At 40.7% G+C, this 24,538-nt stretch overlaps 2 protein-coding genes across 11 annotated transcripts in view; both read right to left on the bottom strand.

Moving 5' to 3' along the window:
* CMYA5 (cardiomyopathy associated 5) overlaps positions 1-19,165 on the bottom strand; it is a 50,357-nt gene extending 31,192 nt beyond the window's left edge. Inside the window, exons 1-3 of one of the 5 annotated variants that reach the window (XM_030466978.1) lie at positions 18,907-19,165; positions 4,233-11,295; positions 1,479-4,106 (exon numbers count right to left, since the gene is read on the bottom strand). In XM_030466978.1, the coding sequence (XP_030322838.1) occupies positions 1,479-4,106; positions 4,233-11,295; positions 18,907-19,061 (9,846 nt within the window). In that variant the 5' untranslated portion in view covers positions 19,062-19,165. Of the gene's footprint in view, positions 1-1,478; positions 11,296-18,906 lie in introns of all 5 variants that reach the window. The other 4 variants (XM_030466977.1, XM_030466979.1, XM_030466980.1 and 1 more) reach the window with 4 other exon arrangements.
* A 570-nt stretch (positions 19,166-19,735) lies between these two features.
* The window catches only part of TENT2 (terminal nucleotidyltransferase 2), a 45,622-nt gene continuing 40,819 nt past the window's right edge, over positions 19,736-24,538 (bottom strand). For 3 of the 6 annotated variants that reach the window (XM_030467758.1, XM_030467759.1, XM_030467763.1), the window contains 3 exons: positions 24,214-24,222; positions 21,744-21,797; positions 19,736-20,568 (listed from right to left, as the gene is read on the bottom strand). In XM_030467758.1, coding sequence (XP_030323618.1) covers positions 20,542-20,568; positions 21,744-21,797; positions 24,214-24,222 — 90 coding nt within the window. In that variant the 3' untranslated portion in view covers positions 19,736-20,541. Of the gene's footprint in view, positions 20,569-21,743; positions 24,223-24,538 lie in introns of all 6 variants that reach the window. The other 3 variants (XM_030467762.1, XM_030467760.1, XM_030467761.1) reach the window with 3 other exon arrangements.

The following is a 24,538-nucleotide window of genomic DNA, read 5'->3' as shown; positions in this document are numbered from 1 at the left end:
GGACCACCAAGATTGAGAGGCAAACTTCTGTTAGTCAAGATAATCTATAAAATCCAACAGATGCCATGCATACCTTATTTCATTTTCTGTGAAGTTACGTTCCTACAGTTAAAATTCAGGCAACAAACATTTAGCAGTCTTAATGTTCTCTCAGTGGTTAGAGAGAAGTAACAAGAAACACACAAATGCTATCTCAGAAATCATGTGCTAGAAATCATGTGAAGCCAACGCTGTGTTGGGGTCAGATTTAGTACTGGCTTCATGACTGTGCTCTTCAGCCAGGGAGTGGTATGTTTGACTCACTGCAATGCAGGTATATTCTAGGGCTGGCTGCTGTCTGTGACCTTCTTACTGACTTACTTGTAGCTAGTTAACACTTATAAATGAAGCATGAATGGCCATATAAAAAAAGCAGCTGTGCTGTCATACATCTGCACACCATGGAGATCGTTTATAAATAATGATACCTGAAACTGCCTCCTACATTTAATTTCTCTTCCTTGAGAGAAGTTATGAGTTAACACAAAGATAATGTAAATACCATTCATTGATACAAGCCCTTTTAATGAAATTACACAAAACCTGCATTATCATTATCTGATCACATGCCAAGGAAGAGACTTTCATATTCTCGGGTGGTGATAAGTAGTTGGTAACCAAGAAAGGAACATTTGCATACTTGTACGTGAACCAATCTAATATGGGGAAACTGAGACATCACTTGCATGCTGTTTTCACTCAGTGAATTGCAATTTAGTGAAGAATAGATTCCACAGAAACAAAAGTATTTTCACTAATGTTGATAGCAAAGAGCTAGGCTACTGAAACGGAGGGCGTTTTAAATGTCTTTTCGAATAGTACAGCTTAGAGATTGTGTGGAGAAGGAGGACTTGCTAAACTCTTATCTGTTCCTTAGCTAAAACACCATAGGCACAGACAAACATGGACTGAACAGAGAATTAGGATGGAGTTTCAACAAAACTGTGTAAACTGTGTAACTCATCTAACTTCTCCAAGAAATCAACACATGTAACTGGGACAGGGAACAATTTATCATGATACTGGTCCCCACATAAGGAGTTTTGGGTACCTTGTCAAGTGGAATGAGCTTCTGTTACCAAAATTTTTAGAGGAACAATATTCTACCCATTTCTCCCTCTACACATACAAACCAGAACAAACTCACACATATGAGCAGGCTAAAAGATGGAAAGTCTGTTAACAGCTACATATAAGCAAGGTCATTCAAACTCAAGAACAAATAAAAATATCAATTTAGCAAGCCTAGACACTAGCAAATACCTTAAAAAGATGGTCTCCCTTCAAGATATCTAATAGGTATTTAACAATAATTTTTATTTTGTAGATCCTGTGATTTAGCCTCTGGACTGCTGTCCGAAGCCTCTCCTGAGGCAATACAGGAAGTCTGGAGAAATTAGTTTCAGTAGCTCCTTCCCTCAACCCAAATTAATTCCTACCTTCATCTTGGTTGCAGCTTCATCTAGTGTTGTGACTTCATGGCCTTTATGATCCCCAAAAAGCTTATCAATAGCAGATATTGGGCATTTACAGTTGTAACAATATGTGTCTGCTTGTGCTTTCTTCTGTTCTTTTTGTGAGCTCTCAACCTGAGGAATGTTTGATGCTGATTTTTCAGGATACATCACCACAAAGCCTGAGTCTTCAATCTCAACAGGTGTTCTTTGCTCAGGCTCATTAACAAATTCATAACTATCACCAACATGCTCAAAAGAGTCTCTGTCTTCAAATAATAGCTCCTCATGTGTGAACTGAGATGATATTTCATCTTGCAAAAGTTCTTCTTGGGTAATCACATCATAGTCCATTGACTCAGCGAGATCCTCATAAACATCAGGGTGCTGCTCTTCTCTTTCCAAGTCTGATTTCTCTACTTGTTGAATGGAAGGGACACATGAGAGATTTTCCTGAGTATACTGATCATCTTCACTGTCTTCAACAGGAGCCTGGATATATGGGACATATTTTCCCCTTTCAGGAACTGCTGTTATTTCATGCTGTTCTTCTGTCTTATTACTAGCTTCTTGATATGTGGCTCCCTGGTAATCCACATGTTGACTGTACGCTTGAAGATTTGATTGCTCTTGCAACTCCTCAGTTGTTTCTGTAGGTAAATTTTCTTGTTCTGTTTGCTCAGTGGCATCACTTCTTGCACCTGAAAGTATTACTTTGCTTCCAAAAGGAATGGCATGAACTGGTTTACAAATTTTTGCTTGAATGTCACTGTCAGCCTGGACTTTCTCCACAACAGCCCTTTCTGGCAGAACCTCAAGTTGTACATCACCACACTCTTGATTGTATTTGTCCTCTGATCTCTGAACTGAAATTTCTCCACTAAAAGACTCAACTTTGTGTATCTGATCAATTTGAGGTCCTGTGGCCTTACTTGGAATTTCATCTTTTAGAATGTATTTTTCAAAATATATTCCTGTTCCATCATCTGTGTCTGAATTTCTGCTGGGGAAAGATGCATTAGAATTACCACTCTCTTCATCAGAAGGAGTCTCATCCTTTGCCTTTTCTCCTACTGCTTCCGCATAGAGGTCCTTATATAAAAAGGACAGAGCAGGTGGCTCCTCTAGGAGCTCTGGATTAACTGCAGCAACAGTGGTAGGGAACAACAGAGATCGTTCTAACACTCCTTCTTCTGTATCAAAGAGTGGGGTGCCTGGTGACTTGCGTTCATCTTCTATATTTGTAACCTTTTTACTGCTACTGTCGGTTGATTTCTGCAGAGGTAAAGGTTTTGGAGCCTCTGTATAGGTCTGTATTTTGCTTTCTCCTTTCTCAGTACCATAAAAGACTTCATCCAGATTCTCAAGTAAGGAAAACTCCTCCTCCAAAGTATCCACCCCAGCACTTTCTCTAGAAGTCGTGGTATCTTCCACAAGTTCATTAGGATCTTCTATCACAGGAAACAATGTACTTGGTCTTTGAAATGTATTTGGTAGCTTCACTGGGGATTTGTCATCAATCAATGTATATTTTTCAAAATAATCCATATCGGCCATACTGTTACTGTCATCCAATACTGCATTATTATTGTCTTCTGGCAACATGGGATTTTCTTGTTGTGTTTCTCCACTTTCTTCAACATCATGATTTTTGGCCAACTCTTTAAATTCATGGCTTGTAGGCTCTCCCAACAGTGAGTGTTCTGAAATTTCTGTGGTTTTTCCAGAATTTAGGGCTCTCTGGCCATCATCAGCTGATTTTCTTTTAAATGAATGCTTTGTTTCCAAGTATTCTAGCTTATCGGGCATGTGTTTACTTTCTTCCTGGTCGACAGAAGAAATATACTTAGGAGCATGAATATTGAGTATTTCATAACCTTCTGAAATTATATTAAATAGATCTTTTTGCTCAGTAGGCTCTGGAGCATGCTGACTGTCTCCTACAATGCTCGTGTGTTCCATTTCTTCCTCTTCTCCTCTCAGGTAGCATTCAGGCATTTCAGACACTTTTCCTGCCTCTGAATATTGCATTGCTTCCATTTCTGAGAGGCTTTCAATCCTAGTTTCATGCTCTGTAACCTGGTCTGGGCCTGGTAAATCACACCTCTGTACTCTGTGACTGGTTTCTGAGGACACTCCTCTGTGGGAAATTTCACTTGACCCTGAATCAGAAAATCTAAACATATATCCTCTATTCATTGTAGCACCATGAACTCTAGGTTCTGTGCAGCTTTCAGCTGGAATTTGTTTTGATCCAAAATCAGAAGCTTCAATTTGAGAAAGTTGATTTCCCTGAGTTTCTGCTTCTGTAGCTCTTAGTGGACAAACTGAGCGAGCTCTCACCTCTTCCATCAGCCAGGTAGCTAGCCCCAGAGGGGGAATATCTGGATTCTGCTTTCCATCGGAACCAGAGCTAACAGACTTAGTTTCTTCCGAGGAAAGACTTCCCTGTTCTCCAGAATAATGCTGAGTTTTGTGTTTCACAGTTTCATAAACAACTTCTGATGAAACAGCTCCAAGATGCTCTAAGGGTGTATGTTTTTGGTCTGTAAAATATGGTTTCATCTCACGTTTATCCTCTTCTCCAGTATAAATGCCTGAAACTATGCTAGACTGCTGTCCAAGAATGTCTACTACCTTGGATAATGATGATGGAATATTTTGTTTCTCTTTATCATCAGTGAAAACCAGAGAAACTGGCTTTTCAGGTAATGGATAAAATGAATCTGATGACACTTCCTGTTGGTCTTCTACAGCAGTCACCTTTGACTCTGTGGTCACTGACCTTGGCACTGTCTGCACATCAGGTTGTATTTCTTGCTCATTCTTCTCAGGACCAAATCTGGGGGTACTTCTTATCTGGTCTGATGAGAAATATTTTGTGTCAAAAAACCAATCTTGAGATTCTTGCTCACCTTTGTCTTCTGTGTGTGTGAGAGATGTAGATTCCAACTGTGCTGGCTTAGGTGAGTAGAGCTGAATTTTTTGCAGTTCTTTCTCACCATGTGCTGGAATTGCATGCTTACACTCTGATTGTGCAGACTGGGGAATATGTGACTGCATGCTTGGCTTTTCTTGTTCATCAAGGGACTGTGTGGGAACCAAATACTCAGAGACTGGTTTTGAATAAGATGGAACTCCTTGTTGACATGTTTCATCAGCTGAATAAAATGAAACTGAAGGTTGAGACTCCAGCTTTGAAGTTACAGTTAAATAATCTTGACTTTCTAAAGTTTCTGTTTTATCTGCAGAATATGATAAATTTAATTGTTCTGATTCTAATTGTATTGCATGGAAGTAACGTGGAGTCTGTTCTCTCTCTTTTTCAGATAAAATTACATGTTCAGCCTCTGACTGTGCAGTGACAGGAAAATGTGTGTGAACTTTTGTATTCTCTGCTTCTTTTCTTGCAGAGAAGAAACCTGATGCAAGCTGGGAAATTTGTGTTTTCTCTCTTTTACAGTGGGTGTAAGATAAATCTAACTGTTTGGGGGACAGGCCTCCAGTTACAGGGGAAGGCTTCAGACTTTCTTCTGGCTTTGTTTCAGAGACAGAATATGAAACACCCAATGGTACAGACACTGTTTGTTCAGTAAGAGATGAATATGGCTGTCTCTCTTCTTCCTTGCTGGAAAAGGATGAATCTTCTTGTTTACTTTCCAGCTGAGCAGTTAGCAATGAAGTAGCCCCAATGCCTCGCTTCTCTGAATGCCCTACAGTCAGCAGGGCTGTTTCATGCTTTCCTGCTTTTTCAGTAGGACTTAATAAATCTGATTCTTCTAAGTCAGGTTGTGCAATCCCCTGCTCTTCAGTCCTGCCAAAGGTATGTGATATAGAAGGGGTTTCTGGTTGCTCTGTTTCAACAGCAGAGTACTGCAAACTAGTTGCCTTCAATTCAGGTTGGGCCTCATCCCTTTGCTCCATTTCACCCATGAAATATGATGTCTCTGGATGCTCCAGCTGGGCAGGCTGTGCTTGCTCTTCTTTGCCGTAAGAGTACAATAAATCTGAGGATTTCATTCCACAAGTCTCTCCTTTGCCAAGAGAATATGACAAATCTGGATGTTTTGATTTAAGTTGTTCTGCTTGCAACTGCTCTGCTTTTCCTGTGGAATATGAAAAATCAGAAGGCACGCACTCTGTGTGAGCAGTTCCTTGTTTTTCTGCTTTGCCAAGCAAATCTGACAGACCTGGTTGCACTAAATCTAATGGTGAAACAATTTTTTGCTTCTCTTTACCACGGGACTGCAAAAAGCTGGGCTGGTCCACTTCCTTTTCCTCTTGTTTGCTGAAAGACTCCAAAAGCTCTTGCTGTTGCAGTACTTTCTGGTCAGCTTGTAACTGCTCTGATTTGTCATCTGGTTGTCCTAATCCAAGTTGTGTGGTTTCTTCTTGATCTGTTTTATCAGTTGAATATGGTAAATCTGAATGCTCCAGTTCTTGTTTTGATATTTCTTGTTGCTCCTTTTTGCCAGAGGAATACAAGCTGGTGAATTGCCCTTCCTGTGAGGCACTACTTGGTTGCTGTGCTGTGCCAGAAGACCTTGACAACACTGGCTGTTCCAATTCCAGTTGTACTGTTTCCTCTGGTTGTAATTTATGGCTTCTCCTCTCCTGTTTGACCTCCAGTTCTGCACCTTTTCTGTGTTCACTAACAGAAGAGGACAAATCAGGATGCGGTACTTTGCCCAGAGCATCTGAGATGTCTGGATGTTCAGATTCCAATGGGGTTGCCCGTGATGGCTTTGTTTTGACAAAAGAATGCAACAAATCATGTTCTTTCAACTCTGGCTGTGTTGTTTTAGGAGGTTCTGCTGTGCCAGCAGAGAAGGACAAATCTGCATATTCTGATCTTGTCTGGGACTTCTGCAGTCCTTCTGTTTTCCCCATGGGACACTGCAGCTCAGGGTGTCCTGCCTGCAGTCCTGAACCTTCCCATTGCTCTTTTTTGCTGAGAGATGATGAAAAATCACCTGGCTGTTCCTGCTCTGGTTGAATCTTTTCTTGTTGCTGTACTGTGCCAGTGGAGTGCAATAAATCTGAATACTCCAAATCCACTTCAGCCATTTGAGGTTGCTGTGTTTCACAAACTGTGTATGATAAATTCATTAGTTCTGCCTCTGGTTGTATGGGTTCATAGTGCTCTAATCTGCCAGCAGATAAATCTGAGTGGCTTGATTTTGCATGTCCAGCTTCTGTTCCTGCCTCACCAACAGAATAAAGTAGCTGTGAATGTACTGATTCTGGCTGTGCTTCCTCTCCTCCTGCAGATTTTTCGAGGGCATGCAGTAGCCTTGGCTGCTCCTCTTGAGCAGTTTGTGCTTGCTCTGTTTTCCTGGGCCATGACGATGAGTCTGGTTCTTCAGCCCCCCAGTGTGTAGCTTCTGGTACCCACATTTTATTACTGGAATATGATAAATCAGAAAGCTCTTGATCTGTTTTTGCCATTTCTCTTTGCTCCACTTTTCCACTATGAGGCAATGCATCTGGAGATCCTGGTTTCTCTGTCACAGCTTGTGGGTATTCTGATTTACTGACAGAGTGTTCCTCAGCAGAGCATCCCAAGGTGGTGTGCACCATCCCCTGCTGCCCCACTCTGTCAGTGGGGGATGCAAAGGCTGTGTGGCCCAGCTCCTGCTGGATAGGTTGAAGTTGCTCTGGTTTGTCATGAACATACAAGGCATCCAGCTGTTCCAATCCCATCTGGGATGTTTCTTGCACTTTGTCAAGGGAGCATGCTAGACTAGGGTGCTGTGGCTTCAACTGTGTAGTTTGCGGTCCTTCTGCTTTGAAAATGGGATAAGGCAAGTCAGGATGTCCCTTTTCTGGTTCCACCATACCCACAGAATGGTCCACAGGTGGAATTTCCACTTCTGGTTGAATTCCTTTCTGTTCTGCTTTTCCAGAGGTGTAAGTTAAACATGTTTGCTCTGATTCCCTTTGTACTCTCTGCTGCATCTCTGTATTGTCCAGGGGATATGACACATCAACATGTCCTGCCTCTGTTGGGAACATTTCATCATCTGGCCTATTAATGGAAAATGACAAATCTGGTTGTTCCAAATCCTGCTGGGCATGTTTTAATTGCTCTGTTTTACCAGGACAATGTGTTAACTTTCCTTTCTCTAGATGTCCAATTTCTTCTTGCTCAGTTTTATCCATAAAACTTGAAAGAAATGGTTGCTCTGATTCATATTCCATCACTTCCTCCTTCATTTCTGTAGTTACAGAGAATGCGTATTCTGGATATTCTGGCTCTGTTTGCATTTCTTCTGGCATTTGTTCACTGAGAGAATATGGCAAAGATGAATGCACTAACCCTGGTTCAGTTGTTTCTTGCTGTGCCAAATCAATTTGGTCTGTGACCTGTGGTTCATCTTTCCTGCAGGTTTCTGACAAATCTGAATACTTCATTTCCACTTGCATAGCTTTTTGTTGGGCTGTTTCCTGCTGTTCTAGCTCTTTCCATACTATATCCTGTTGTTCCATTCTGCCAAAAGTATATGATACATCTGGCTGGGCCACATCCAGAGGTGGGGTTTCCTGTTCCTGGCTACCAGCAGTGGAACAGGAGGGAAGCAACTGCTCTGATTGTGACATTTCCCAGGTCTTTGCTCTGTCAGTCGAAAGCATAGAGCCCAGAGACCCTGACTCCACTCCTTCTTGCATTACTTGTCCAACAGTAAATGAGAAATTATTTTTTGAAGCTAGTTGTGCATTTTCATGTTGTTCTGGTTCACTAGTGAAACATGATTGCTCTGGACCTTCTGAGTCTTTTTGTACACCTCCTTGTGCTGTTTCTCCAGGGGAATATGTCAAATCTGTTTGTTTCAATTTGGGTTGCAATGTTTCCTGTTGTTTTGTTTTGCCAGTGGAATGTTGTATCTCTGGTTGTTCTGTTGTCAGCTGTGAGGTTTTATGTTGCTTTTCTTTTCCACTAGAATATGACAAAACTGGATGCTCTGACTGAAGTTGAGTAGTTTCTTCTTGAGCTTCCTTGGCATAAGAAGTCAACTTACGTGCAGGTTGTGAATCCTGCTGTACAGGCTGTGATTTTTCTCCTTTGTCACCAAACTGTGACATAAAAGAATTGTGTTCTACTTCTGCCAGTTCTTGCTGCTTTGTTTTGTTTGTGTGACATGGTAAATCTGACTCTGCTGTTTCCAGATATTCAGTTTGTTGTGTCTCAGCTCTTCTGGTAGAATCAGACCTATCTAGATGTACCAATGTAACTTCAGTATTGTTTTCTTTCTCTGTTTCTTCCACCAAACATGGGAAATCTGAAGGTACCTCAGCAAGCTGTTGTGTTTCTTCTTGCTTTGGTTCTTCATGGGAATAAGACTCTGGCCATTCTGGTTCAATAGGAACAGATTCTTGTTTTTCTATTTCTTCTCTAGAACATAAAACCTCCTGATGTTCCATTTCCAGCTGTGCACTTTCTGATTCCACAGTTTCTTCTCTGGAGTATGAGAAATCTGGGTGTTCAGTTTCCAGTTTGGCATTCTCTAATTCCTCTGTTTCTTCCCTGGAAAAAGAGGAGTCTGGATGCTCTATCTCCAGCTGTGCACTCTCTGATTCAACAGTTTCTTCTCTGGAGTATGAGAAATCTGGGTGTTCTGTTTCCAATTTGGCACTCTCCAATTCCTCTGTCTCTTCCCTGGAAAAAAGTAATTCTGGATATTCTGTCTCCGGTTTTGCACTTTCAGATTCCTCTGTTTTTTCTCTGGAATATGAGAAATCTGGATGCTCTGTCTCCAGTTGTGGACTTTCAGCTTCCTCCACTTCTTCCCTGGAAAAAGAAGAGTCTGGATGCTCCATCTCCAACTGTGCACCTTCTGATTCTTCTGCTACTTCCTTGGACACAGAGAAGTTTGGATACTCTGCTTCCATCTGTGTTCCCTCTGATTCCCCAGTTTCTTTGCTGGAACATGAGATATCTGGATGCTCCATCTCCATTTGTGCACTTTCTGCTTGCTTGGTTTTTGCAGTAGAAAAATCAGTGTGATCTGAATCTACTCCTTTATTCACAGCTGAAGTTTTATGACTTTCTTTTGCTTTTGTGTGATCAGGATATGAAATACCCAAATATTTAGAATCTATCTTTTCAGGAATTGGTAAATTTAGTTCAGTTCGTTGCTCCTCAGATTCTGCTTGTTTCTTTAAGTGAATATTTTGCATTTCTGGTGGTGGTTTATCTTGACTCACAGCTTTTTTAGCAGAGTACAATTGATCTAAATGTTCAGTTTCTGACTGTGAAGTTGCTGATGACTGATACTCAATGTCTTGCTTCTCTGCTTCATCTACAGAATATGGTAATAGCATGTGTTCAGACTCAGATGGTGCACTTTCTGATGACTGAGGAGTCATATTCTCTTGCCTTATTTCAGATAGAGTGGAATCTTTGGATTTTGCTGATGGAGCACTAGGCAAGTGAGACTCAGCTGCTGACTTCTGTCTTTCCTTCTCTGTATGTTCTGACACTGATGCTGCAGGCAAAATAGGTTGGGTACTTTGCCTACCTAATTCATTAGCAAAATCTGCTGAAACAGATTGTGGTGCAGAACTGGGCTGAATATCCTGCTCTGTTGGTTCCTCCAGAAGATCTGATGCTGTCAGCAGAGATTGGTCTGGTTTCTTGTTTGCAGTTTCAGCTGACGGAGGCAGCACTTGTTTCTCTGAGTTAGCATCAGATTCTAATGAAACGGAGGGTGATTGCTCTGTTACTGATGTTCTGTGCAAAGTTGAATAACTTTCCTTCTTTTTGGCTTCTTCAGGAGGGCAGGGCTTCATTGACTGTCCTGGAATCTCCAAAAGAGGTTGTTTGTCTTTTCTTTCTTTATGTTGAAGAACTGTTTCTTCACCAAGGCTTGAGAGTCTGCTTGGCTTATCTTTCATTTTAGTAGGTGTAATATTTTCGGACGAAACATCATCTTTACCAGTAAGATGCTTCCCAAGAGGTGTTGCTGGTGAAGAATAGCTTTGTTTTGCATGTGCTGTGGATTGCTGTCTTTGCTCCCTTCTTCTCTCTGACGGTGTTACAAGATTTCTACTTTTTGTTTTTTGGAAAGATTTTGGATGTGTTACTTCTGAAAATGAACTGAACTTCTGCAACCTTTCTTTTACTGACGTTTCAAGGAGCCGTTCCGAATCTCCTGATACTGAGCTGCTTCTCCGGGTTCTTGTTTTCTCTGGTGTTTCAGGCTCAGTCACTCCAAAAATTGAGTTGAACAGCTGGATTCTAGCTTGTACTGGTCCTCCAAGGATTGGCCCTACTTTTCTCAGTCTGCTTTCTCTAAATATTGATCTTATGGGAGCACGTTTTACTGGCTCTTCTGCAATGTTCTCTAGATCTTCTTTGTCATCCAACATTTCCTCATCTGTGTTTTGTGCTTCCACCTGTTCAACATTCAACATGGAGCCCTGCACGTCCCCTAGAACAGTTCTTGGTTCTTGCCTCTGCATTCCAGAAGAATCACGTTTTTTAGTGCCCTGGCCTCCCTTCAGGTTAGTAGCTGTCGCTGCCCTGTTTGAAGATTTGCGCTGTCTTTTGCAAACAATCTTACCTTCATCCATAATAAAGATAACTTTTCCTGGAGGAGAACCTACTGGTGAACTTTCCATACTGTAAAGGTCAGAAGTTGTGCTAGTTTCTGAGGCCCAGGGAGTAGAAGATCTGCTTGAGCTGGTTTCCCAGGTTATCCCACTATCTTCACTTTGAACTGTTACCATAGAAAAGGAAGGGTTATTCATGATGCACTGCAGCTTGGGTTTCACATCTTCACTTTGGATAAGATCTTTTAAACTAAAAACAAAACAAGAAAAAACCCAACACAAAATCACATTAAAATTAAATCATTGCAAATCCATATTTTTATATTAAAAATACATTTTTCAAAGTTGTAAAAAACCTGTGTATGCATGAATTTTGAAATGCAAGCACAAAGTCACATTTCACTTGACAAATGTATTTTAGATAGGTTTTTGTAAAGCTGCATTTTGCAAGGTTAGTTCAATGAAGAGTAGGTTTTTGCATGCTCCTGACAGTACAGGAAAAACATTATTTGGTTGGACCTTGTTTTGCCAGTGTGAGATTGAGTTGATTCGGAGGCTATTCTTTAGTGCCTTGTTACCTCACAGTATAATTTCTACCTTGCATTAAACAATTAGAAGATACTGTCATTATTTTAAGAACACACACACTTGCTTTGACGAAGTGTAAATAATTACACAATGCTCAAAGGAACCGATCTGCTAGTTTGTTATCATCTACTTATATGCTGCATTCTCTAGGCACTCTATATATTTAACATAGTAATTCAGAATACATTCAACAATAAGACTGTACCAAGACCTCTCCAAATGAAATAACAATGGTTTAGAAACCAAGTTTAAATGTTATGATATGCAATCCGTATGCCACCATATGCTGAAAGAAAATCTCAAAGGCTAGAGAAATATTTTCTAGAAAGATTTAGGAAAAAATATTCTTAGAAACAAGAGTGTAAAGAATAGCAAAATCAATTAAAAACTTACTATTACACTTAAAATACAGTATTTCTAGGGTTACCATAGTTCTTTCAAAAAAAGCACGGAAAAGGTAATCATAAAAATCAACCCCAGTATTTCTTGAGTGTACAATAGTTCATTTAGGGAAATCATGCTAGTAAATCATGCTGGCAAAGGCAGAAGCTTAAGTGCAGTAGAAGTGATGAAGTCTCTGTGTCTTGCACGGTAGGATCATGGTAGGATGAACATGACAAGAAATGAATCCAGACAAGGTCCTCCTTCCACTGAACCAAGGGAAGGGTTACTCTCCAAGTGATTAGGATAAAGCACTTCTTCAGGAAGAGTGAAGAAATCTGTCTCCTGACAATGGCACTGGAGAAATAGAACTCATCTGAGAGACTGCCACAGGCTGCAGCCCAGGACTGTGTGAGTTCCAGAGATGCCCACAGGCTGCAGAGGTGGTGGGACAACCCTAAGGAGTGGTTGGCATCACTACTGGAGGTGTCAAGCTCTTAGGAGAAGGCAGAGGTCTTTGAAGGAGAAGAGGAAATCCTGAGGAGAACCATAATTGCCCTGTCAATCAATCAACTCTCTAGACTGTAAGGTTTTTGTAAAGGGCCCTCAGCAAGACTGATCAGTATCTATCAGAAAGAGAAAGGTAATCCTGCCTTGCTTTTCCATGAATATAATCTCCAGAGCATAGCACAGAAAGTGCTGGCCTGAGATGGCCCATGCCAAGGTCCAGGCAGAATTATGCACAGCCCATCTTATCTCTGGAGTCCTTGGTGATAACTGAAGCCTGAAGTCACCCTGTGGAACAACAGCCTGACCAGAAGGTGGTGGGACAACACTGTATCAAAATCCAGTGATGACACTTAGGGCCTGTTTTGGTTACGAGCCTGCCCTGAAAGCTATGAATAGAAGGACAGCTTGGGCCAAAGCACACAATTCAAAGTGAATTTAATACTAAATAATCACATCTTAGAAAACAAAACAAAACAAAATAAACCAAAACAAAACAACCCAGCCTTCAAACAAATATAAAAGCTCAGCATGTACAGCTGATTAGCTGCTATGGTATAGTGTACTTTAGCAAGGCTAGCTCCATAAGGTGAGATTTACAGGTTCAAGGGAAAGGCAAAGCAAATAAATCTATACCAACTTTGCAGTTAGCTTACCCTTTGCCACTTTCATAGTTTTTCATCAGGTTGAATTGACCATAGCAAAACAAACCATTGCAGCCAAAATAAACAGCAATAGTACTAGGGAAGCTTTCAGATCTTATTCAAGTCCAGCATAATAGATGCCTATTTTTTTCTCAGATTTTTCAAGCTCTAAGTAATTGTCATAATTTTTAGCCTATTTTTCTGCACTACCTGGTGGTATTAAATAAAACCTCATGCAGAGTAGAACAGCATTCCCACTTTGCTGATCTTATTAAGTAAGTGTGGGCTGCTCTGGCCCTGTCTATGCAAAAATCTTGAGTTATTATCGTTGTCTCACTTCCAAGGTTATGGTCACAGTTCATATTCCTCTAGACTACATTAGGATGGTGCTTTATATACTGAGACCAGAATGAAAGGCACATAATTCAGGCATTTTCTTCCAATATACTTCCATATGTTGCCCTAGTTTTGCATACAATATGCATGCTGCACAGCGGTGGCTGAAAGACACTTCTACTGCCATTGCAAAAACACAGTATCAGTGTTTCAGCTCCATGAATGCAGATGTGAACCAACTGACATCCAGGGAGGAAAGCTGGTGTTGCCTTTCTGCTACACGCTCATTTCACACTGAATCCTGTCAGCACCCATACTGTCAGCCATGCCAGGACATTGGCTGAAACCTTTTATAATTCTTGAAGACACTGACAACTGATATTGTGATCTCAGTCACAATTGCTCAAGACCAGATTTTTCTCATTTTGTCACATTCCTCTGCTTCTCACTATGGCTTCTGTGCTGTGGTTGCTGGGATTTCAAATTTCTAATCCAGCTGTGCAGACTGGAAACACATTCCTTTATTTATCATACCAGGGAAGAGCTTTTGTCACCTCAACTGCCAGAGTGGTTGTGTTCAGATACACTGACTGACATCTGTCCATCTGTGCTGCACTGCCACAACCACAGAGAAGTATGGCCATCCCATCAGCTTTCTAAAATCATCCAAAATGTTCTTTCATCCACTTCACATAATACCCTGTCACTTCTGGCATCATCAAAAGTTTCATTCTGCTGCATAACACTTCACAAGCTGAAAACAACCCTGATAAAATGCCTCAGGTGTCAAGCTGTGGTGATGGCCTGCACTGACCAGAACTCTCATCCCTTGAAAAGTCCCACTTAAACTCTGCAGGCAAAGTTCAGGGGAGAGGGAAATGGTTACTGGTCAGCTTGCCTTCCCAACCGAAGAAAGTATTTTATTTTTCCATATTTGTGGTTTTGCTCTGTACTTTTGTGTAGCTTCTGCCTTTACCATGCTGCAATCAGTATGCTTGGCGAGGTTTCTGCCTATTATTCTGCATTTTATAGGCCTATAGATCATCCATCTTTCTTCAAGATAAGAAAATTAAGAGTTACAGAAAGTGATTTTTTTAAAACCAGCCTCTCACTTGTTCACCTACTGGGAACTTCCTTCAGTGTCAATGGTGCTCATTCTGGCCATACATCATTCTGGCTCATGCATCTGGCCAAATTCAAACAAATAATTAAAAGCAGTTAGACTGCTGCTTGTGCTGCTATAAAGCTGATTTTTATTAAGAATAGCTGGGAGCCAGGAACTGGGCCAGTCTCAGACATTTTGTTCCATCCCTGAAGCTTGCAAATGCCTGGGAAGTGACACAACCCATGGCAGTGCTGGTCTCTTTCCAAGTTGTCACATCATGGCCTAGTCATGTTCCCAGCCGCAGCTTCACCTGCTTCCTGAGAAACCTCAGCACCCCTGTGCCCCAGAGGTCTGCCTTGCTTCTGCATTCTGTATTCTCCACCCCACAGCTCGTGGAGTGATCACAGGTATCACTTTGGCCTGAGTGGCAGACTTCCTTTACCCAGTGATTTAATAACTTTATTGAAACCTAACAGGGAACTTCTCAAAGTCTGCTATTTTAGATCCTAACTCCAATCTGGAACGTTATCAAAGACTCAGTTAATAGTACCAAAAAGTCTGAAGAGAAACAAAATATGGAGTGAACTGTATTTCCCAGTTGCAGCTGCAAGCCAGGGACCAGGAAGTGGGGTGCATTTGCCAGCTGTACCTCTCCTCACAGCAAGGCTGGCTCCGACCTTGCCCCATTCCACTGCTCCCAGTGCCCTGTAGCTCCAGTCTCTTCCCCACCATGTGGATACTGGAGAACCTCCACTTCCCACCACTCTCACCTTCCCCACGTGTGTGCCCTATGGCAAACAAATAGCCTCCCAGCCCCTCCCACCCCAGCCCCAGGCCAACACTGCCTCATCTAGGAAAATAAGATATTGCACCCTTTTCTTTCTTTGCTCTCAAGAGAGCTTTCCTTGGGAAGATAAATCCCCAGTGCTCCTCTTCCCACCCTTCCATTTGCCACCACTCTACTGCTTTGCTCCCATGGATGCTGTGACATCCCCCATATGGCATCCTTTTTACTACTCATCATAAGATGGACTTGGCTCTGAAGCTTCTACACCTGTCATCTTCTTGTGGAAAGACTGCTTTATTTAAAAAAAAAAAAAATTAATAATAATAAAAAATAATTTTAAAAAGTGCCAGAACTTGAGCACCTTCTCCTGATTTATGTGTCTCATGTTGTCACTAAATGTAGAGATACCAGCTCCATACTCATCCCAGGCAAACCAGCTTCTATTAATTGGATGCAGAGCCATTTTGTGTAAGACCTACTCAAAGACATATCTACAGACCTCACTGAAAAAACAAACCAACAAAAAACATAGCCAAAAGAATCAATAAATCAGCTGGGAACGTTCCAAGAGACAGAACCCTGTCAGAGCATATCACCTGTCATGTAGTTACACACTTGGATATTCTAGTGGGTATGTAACCCAGTTAGCTATATTCCTATAATTAAATTTTAATATCACCCTTATCAGTATAAAAATTAAAACCCATTAACTTCATACTCATGTTCATCTTTCAAAATATTTTTTCTGCTTTGATGATTAATTCTACATGGAGCTAGAAACAAAAGACATCTGCCTCGATCTGTCTATTTCAGGTAGCAAAATGCACCAGAGCGAGAAAATTTTGCATGAACCCTCTCAAGATCAGTGGGTTATTTATGCTGAGAAGGGCATGATGACTTATCCCATCTTCATAGTAGGCTCTGATGCCACTTGCATGAAAATGTGTGCTAAGAAAACGAAGTATCTAAGGATTACATCAAAAACGGTAGTACAGATGTGAAACCTGAATTTGTCTGTTTTTTATGTGCATGCATCATAATTTTGGTGCAACTCATAAACTTTGCTGCAGCTTTTGGGATTTTGCTCCCCAGGGCTGCTGCAGGGGAACTGGAGTGGAAGTGCAATGGGTCACTAAGGGCCCAAGGGTTACTGTCCTGGTGAGAAAACAAGGGCTCTTCTGCTCCTGTTGCATGGGCACATTCCACCCTTGGCCAGCCATCTTGCTGCATAACTCATAAAATAGGATTGAAGACATTTAGTGTGCTTGAAAGGTAGAAATAGGAGCCAGTGGGGAATTTCCTGCTGCCTGCAAGGTTGCCCAACCAGGTGCTGTTCAACTGCATGCAGAGAAGGAAGACAAAAGCAACAGAGAGTTTGGGACTCTTAAAAATTGATTACAAAGGGTCCAGGGCAGGTTGTTGTCTTCAGCCAAATTTGCGTATTGGCTATATCTCTGCTAAGTTACCTTTTCAAAGTGTGGAGCTTGAAAAGCTGTTTGTCAAGAAATAACCAGCTTACAGCCTGGGTTAGTTAGTTTGTCCTAGGGCCTCAGACTGCCTGTTGTTGCTTAGCCAGCACCTCCCAGGAGCCTTGCCCAAGCACTCAGCATAGGCAGCTGTAAGTTCAACAACCGTGCTGACATTTACAACAAAAAAATTAAGCACTTAAAATATCAGTTTTTATTTAACTTTACTTAGCCATTGTTGAGCGCTCAGTGCTGTTACCATGTCTGAGCCATACCCCAAATTAACATCTCCTTTTACGTAATTAAACTAAATCAATGGACTTAAGCATACCCAGTTACCACTGCACAGAGCTGTTACAAAGCTGTTAAAACCAGGTAGACTCTCATCTATTTTAGTAGTAAGATGATTAAGAATTGAAAATTAATTCTGCAATACCTAAATAAATCAAGAGCTAAAGAGAATGATTGATATGGTTTAATTAACTGTTGACATCCAATGCCTGAGTTTGTGCTGCAGAGGCTCCTGGCCAGAAGCAAGACCCAGATGTGGGGAGCTTCAGACACCCATGAAGAAGTCATCCTCTCATTGCAGCTACTGCAAGGCTGTGTAGATTTCCCCCTGTTTAAGGGAGAAGTTAGCCAAACCCACATATGTTTGATAATTTGAGCTTTATTGTTAGCCATTTATTGGTGATTGTATTAAAGAATATCTAGTCAGTTGCAGTTTAGCTGGCTGTGGTAAGTAGCTCAGCAGGTTTTCTAGTAGAGCAGCACCCAGATGCAAGCAGCAATTATTTGCACATAACCCCCCTCACTGCCTGTACGAGACTGAAAAGTCAACATTTCCCTTGAGAGAAAAGCAGCATTAACACCAGGGCTGTTTTATGTGAAAAAGCAGCTCTCTGCTCCCTGTGCAATGAGGTCTTCCTAAAGTCCTGGGCCTGAGTGACATTCCCCCATATGACTTTTGCTGTCACAGCATTTGGGTGGTTTTAGGCTGCAGAGACCTTCCCCACCTTTCTTCCATCATCTTTTTCTCTTGCATCTTTTTCTTTTCCTCAATAATATTAGAAAGCACTTTGAACTGTGACAGTCCCATAATGGCTCCCCAGAATTGATGTTTTAGGAACAATATGACCCAAATTTCTTTAAAAATTGTTTTCTGGAAATACCTTAATCCGCGAATATTAGTGTCTTTGTTCTTCCCTAGAGTATTCACCCAAAATTGATAGGCTTTACCTAAAACAAGGAAGAAATCTTGCCACCTGATATGGGCTGCAGGACTGTCAAGCCTCATGATCTCTTTTAGCAACCACCAGCGCGGCACGGCTGGAGAAGCCCATGGATGTGGATCAGGTTGCCAACATCTCTGACTCCTGCGTAGGGCCAGGGCTGTGTGCCAGCTGCCAGGACACTGTCTCACTTGTTATTTTCCTGATGGCAGGAGTGCAATCTTAAGACAAGAAACTGTTTCTGTGCAAAAGTTATTTAGAGGGAAGAAAAAAATAAACAAAAAAACCCCCCAAAAAAGTGTTCCAACTGCACCCCAAAAATCAGCCACACAAATCATGATGGGCAGTGGCAAGCACATACAAGCTTTTCCTTTTTGGGGCAAGAAGAGACTGAAGAGGGAGGGACAAGCTGGAATGGGGAAAGGATGGTAGAAAGGAATGAATTTCAGTGCGCAATTATAATCTTTGACCATTTTCTTCTGACAAGCAAATCCGTAGAGCATTTACGATCAATATGCGACAGAGTCAGCCAGAGGGGAGAAGCAGAGGGAGATGCCACTTGAGTTGGCACACCAGATCTTAAAATAGAAAAGCTTTCAGGGAACTCAAGGCGAGCTCTTACTGCACAATATTAATTACAGCCATACCCATCCATAACAACCTCCAGTATCAGCCCCCCCACTGACTTTTTAATGTGGTTACTGGTGAAGGAAAGCAGGAAACAGTAAAAACCAGCAGTGGGTCCCCAATTTTGCCATCTCCCCCAGGCTCTGCTTTGCTCTCCCCGAGGCTGCCAGTCCCTGGGGAGGCAGTACCTGTTAGTCAGCTCCTCTGCCTCCTCCGGGTCCACAGCTTCTTCCTCCTCTTCCTCCTCCCCCTCCTCCTCCTCTTCTTCCTCTTCTTCTTCATCCCCTATGAAGGAGGAGGTCTCAGAGGCCCTGTCACACTCGGCTCTATGATATCCCTCCATGCCCCGCTCAGCTCAGGCCTTCGCCGGTGATTTTTACCCCCGACCCTGTCCTCCACAGGGTTGCCTGCAGCAACTGTCATCCCCAGCAGCTCTCGCCTCTCCTGACTCAGGGCGGTCTTTAAATAGAAGGCAGCCAAGTTACAGCCCTGAGTCTGTGCCAGTCCTGCCCCAGGTCCCAGCACCAACCGGGTGCCAGGGCGCATGGCAGAACCCAGCAGCCGCCACCATCGCCCGCCCAGCTGCTCGGCCCCTGCCCACCGGCAGCTCCAGCAGGGCTGGGAGGCATGGGATGGGGCCTCACAGACCCTCCCTAGCCACCTCTGGTGAATTTGGGGAGGATGGAACTGATTAAGTGGAAGGAGAGTTCTCGTACAGCCCCAGAAAAAGGTGCCTTCGGCACATTCCAAAATGAGTTCCACCCCAGAGCGTACCGAGTGCCTCAAATTTGAGCTAAAGAGGTCAAATGCAAGTACCAGGGGATGAGCACAGGACACGTGCCTTTAATAATTGATATTGTTCCATGAAAGGTGCGGTATGGGAATACAGATGCAGTATGGGAATACATTTGAACCCCCAGATTTCTTGATGTGTTACATCACAGGACATGGCAGATTTCTCCTTTGAGTAGACTTGCACCCATCTTAATTTAAAGCAAAGACAAACTATGTTACTGACAGTTTACATTAAGCCATGTTTACTCTTTATTATTCTGCATTTCACACAAAGTGATACACTTCACAGACAAAAATGGTACTGTTTCCCACCTGCACTAGCTGAGCGCATGATTTTTTTTTTTTCAATTATTTTTACAAGAGGAGAAGAAGCACCAAAACCCTAGTTCTAAATAAAGAACAGCCAAATTATTTCAGGTATAAAATACCATATACACAGTATAACTCTACTGCCATTATTAATTTTTTTCTTTGTTTGGGTTTTTTGTTCTTTAAATAAATAGCTGGGTCCAGTTTTTGGTTTTTTTTTTTGTTTTTTTTTTTAAGTACAGAATGACTCAAGCAGGTTTTTTGGTGTACAAGAGCTCTCTAAATCAAAATCCTACTGAAAGATTCACTTGAAGTAAAATATTTCCTAAAAAGTACATACAGACAAAACCTTTCTGCTCTCTTGACCTCCTCACTGAGGTGCACAATTTACAAGACCAGAACATAATTTCTTGAAAAAGTACTTGAAACAGATACTAACTTAAACCTTAGGCTTTATCTTGAGTACAGAGACCGTTTACACAGCACAATGAAATTTAAGGTAGATTGCTTCACATTTTTACACAATGAAGACATAAGGATTACAATCTTCTAGAAGTGCGTACAGATGAAGCACAAGTTCTGATTCAGTCTTCAGCACTGAAGAAGGTGAGTACCCTTTTACCAGAACCTCTTGAAATTATTTCCAGGCCTCATGTTCTTCCTCCTGCATTTCTCACAACTTAATTTGACCTGTAAGTTGACCAATATAGGATATTCTTTCATGGCCTTCTTACAAGTGTCATACTCTGCAAAATCAAAGAAAGATTTATATTGCACCACACAATGATTAGAGAAAACAAGACAACTATAAAAAATGCCAAATACTACAAAGCAAATGTGATATAACCCAGAGCAAGCAGAGTCTGTTAAATCAAGAGTGACATTCTCTGACGGACTTAAATTCACCAGCAAATATACTATGAATTTAGTTCACTGACTCAAGTTTAAGTAAAGCACTGGTTTCAAATAAGCATGTGGGATGGAATTCACAAACACTTAACTTAAGGTTATGTATAAGTCATCTTACATCCTTTCACCATGGATTACCATTCCTCCCAAATAACCATGTCACCCTTCAATATGAATCTTAAAATAGGTTTATATTTACATTTTAAATATACAGGTTTATATAGTTCTTTGTAAGGGATTTCTTAAAAGGCTCTCACACTGTCAGAACACTTTAAGGTTCAGAGAGTACACTTACACAATCACATTTTAGGAGAAGTGAGAGGAAGAGAGCTAGAAGAGAAATTTCAGGTTTCACAGTATGCAGCCTATGCCAATCTGGCCCAGCTGTGACTGAATGGGAAGGTCTTGCTGATGTTTGGTCCTGCCATACATCTCTGAGCCTGTTAATTAAAAACACTGCTACTGCTAGAAGACTAAGGAGAGTTCTAAAAATCCTAGGTGAGACACTACTAGTTTCTGACATTATATAAGTTGAGAACTGACAGGGAAATCCACTGCCAAAAGGAGTACTCAAAGTTAGTCCTAAAATAACAGCTGAACTAAAGCATTTTTTTTTAAAGGTGGTAAAAAGCCTCAGAGAAGTTAGCATCTTGCACACATTGCTGAAACATTGGTATGCTCTGAAAAACACCTTTTACCAAAGGTCTTTCAGAAAAAAAATCATGCTAGGATGAATGCCAGAGGATAGGTGTTTGATGCTGAGGATGTTTGTGCTAACACTAAGATTTATGATGGCCATTAGAGGATTTCTCGCTCTGGATACCAGCCCAGAGGAGATGAAAATCCAGGTCATTAAGCTTCTGAACAACTTCAGACTATGCGGAACTGAATGGAAAGTTAAGTTCAGTTCCTACTAGCTCTCCCTAAACCATTTATTTTGCAGCATTTTATCTCAACATTTCTGTCAAAAGTTGCAGCTCACCATTTAACAAATAGTATTATGTTCACTCACCATTGTTCCAGTTGTCTGGAGCTTCAGTGGAAAATGGAGCTGCCCTTGCTTGCCCTGGCAGGAGAATAGTGCATGACATCTGGTGAAATTTTTCAAGTCTCTCAGAATATTTTCTAATATGCAAAAGCACTGCCACTTTCCATGCTTTTGCTAGACTACCCACTAACTTTTTTTGCTAAAAGCTAAATGAAGTTAACACCATCTTGCCGCTTAGGTAACACAGAAAATTACTGGAAAGTTTTCCATTTTTAGAGAGGATGTGACAAAAAGGTCTTTCCCCCAACAATTCAGAAAACTACTTTCTTGACTTTATATTTCTGATTATAAATGTAGTTTATCAGAAGTACATAAAATCTGGAAAGAAAACAGCAAAAGGATTCTTTTGAAAGACCCAGGCCATTGTGGCTACAGATCTTGGCTTGAACTAAAAGGGAAGCTGAGTTATTAGGTCAGATTTTACAGAACTGCAAGGAGGTACCACATTTGTTTAAATGTGTATTTTAAAACAGTTAAGACAACATCTTCAACTGTAAAGCAATAATTTTAAGGTGTGAGGTATCTTGACATCTTAGGTAATGCAATGCAAACTCGCAAGAGACAGACATGTAATGTTTTGTGCCTCTCATCCAGCTCACTTGAAATACATTTTTGCTGAATTTGAACATGTATGCCTTTTCCTGGTTATCCCACCTTGGGAAAGCTTTACATTTTCTAGTTAAAGAGATAGCCAGCACCTTTTTTTAAAAAAAGAGCAGACCTCCCTTATCCCCAAAATCCAACTAGCACTTGTGGGTCATTTTTGAATCCAGACACCATCCAGTACTAAAAACTTCCACTTTTTGTGAAGCAAATGAGTATTTCAAGCAAGACCAAGCCTACCATCCTGTAAAGAGGAAGGGCAATTAAGAGGCAACACAGGCATGGAGAGACAATATTTTAGACAATTGCTAGAGTAAGATTAAAACTGAAAGACTGTTTTAATTGTAAAAGAAGCTGTTTTAAGAAGCAAGTCAAAATCTTACAAAGACTAGGTGATGATAAAGTGTATAGTAAGTAATCTCACAGCAGGCACATACAATTTCTGGAACAAATCAAAAAACTTGACATAAATTGGAACTTACAGGTTTTCATGAGAAAATGCTTGTTATTTTACACAGTTATAGGGGTTTTCACAATTGTGTTACAGACAGCAACAGATGAGAGACTTTTACCTGTATGCAGACATAGAGGAGAATAGCCACAAAGAAGTTTAATTTTCAAGAGAGCATTTCCTTTTCTACTTAATTATAGGAAATATTTTAATTATGCAGTACAAAATAACAAACTAGAAAAATAAACTACATGTTTCATATATAAATTTTATTCCAATGGCCACCATACAAAATATTAAACTTTAATAAAAATAAGAATTTGACATCAATGCTAAGTAGAATTCTAACAATTCATATCGTCAATAGCAAATATACAAGAGGCACAAATTGTGCTACAGCAGGTCTAAAAGAGGGCTCACAACTTTAATTTGGAAAATGTAAAATTTTCAAGATCACTTATTTAAATTTGATTTACAGTAGCTGACCAATTTACAAATATTTACACAAAAACTAGACAGAAGCACATCTTTCTGTAACAGTGGCAGGGTTGTAGGGTGTTTTGGTGTTGGTTTGGGTTTTTTTTGGTTCCTTGTGAATTTTTTTGTTTTAACGAGACATCACAACTACTCCAAATATATAAGAGGAACCACTAGAATGTACCTTGCCTACTCTGTGTGAATATGAAACACTTATGGATACTGATCTATCCTTTCTTATTTAAACTTCTTTGTAGTAGAATTGTTGCTTGAAAATTCTGTATCAGTTCTTGATATTCAGACCACCAACTATACTCTCTTAATTTACATAAACTTGCTTGTTGTTCCATGTAAAAGGGAAATAAAAATGGAAAGTGCCTTGTTGAGCAAAAGTGCTTACTGCAGTTGGGCTGATATAAAGCACGAACTGTCTGTTCAGGAAAAAGGGGGTACTGGGTGCAGTGCCTTAAGGGTATAGTCAGACTTGCTCATAGTTTAGCTCTGAATGTCTGTGTCTCATGGTTAAATGCATCTGAATAAATTATTATACAAATTATGGGAACAACAGGTCAGTATATTCCCATAATTTCATTAAAATTGATTCATTCTTGTAGTTTGAGTTTCTTTAAGAAAGTAAATAATGCGAGTATTTTCAGAAAAAATGTCTCTAATGGAACAGGCATATTAAGACATGTTGAAAACAAAATGTGAAATCTTTCTTAAAATGGTTCCTTAACAAAAATTTAGGGAAAATCGTGTCTTAAAAACCACAGGGACACTGCTTCCTGATTTGGATATCATTTCAGTAGGATCCAGTAAGAAGAAAGTGGAAGAAGTTTATCTTTTCTGTATTGTTGCTCTTAAAGGTAATATAAAGTTCAGGTCTTTCTTGTCTCGTAATACCTGCCAAGACTGGAGGAAAAAAAAGTAAGAGGTTTTAAAAGGATGAATATATTTACCACTCATATTTAAATATAATTGCAAGGAGTAACCCTCACAGACCCAAACAAATGAGGTTGATACTTTTTCCTTCTTGAAAAGTGGAGGGCTTTGCTTTTGTCTTTGTTTTTATTTCTTTTATATCCTAATGTGAATTCCAGAACACACCTGTTGGGTCATGAACCTGCAAATAACTGCAAGGACACTCACGTAATTACACAGAACTCATTTAAACCACAAAGTGTGATGAAAACCACAAAAAAATTATCTGTCAAGGGCAATGAGACAA

This window comes from Calypte anna, chromosome Z (assembly GCF_003957555.1).
Source record: "Calypte anna isolate BGI_N300 chromosome Z, bCalAnn1_v1.p, whole genome shotgun sequence".
Lineage (NCBI taxonomy): Eukaryota > Metazoa > Chordata > Aves > Apodiformes > Trochilidae > Calypte > Calypte anna.
Note: the sequence above shows the minus strand (reverse complement) of the source record. Positions and strands in the feature narration are given on the sequence as shown.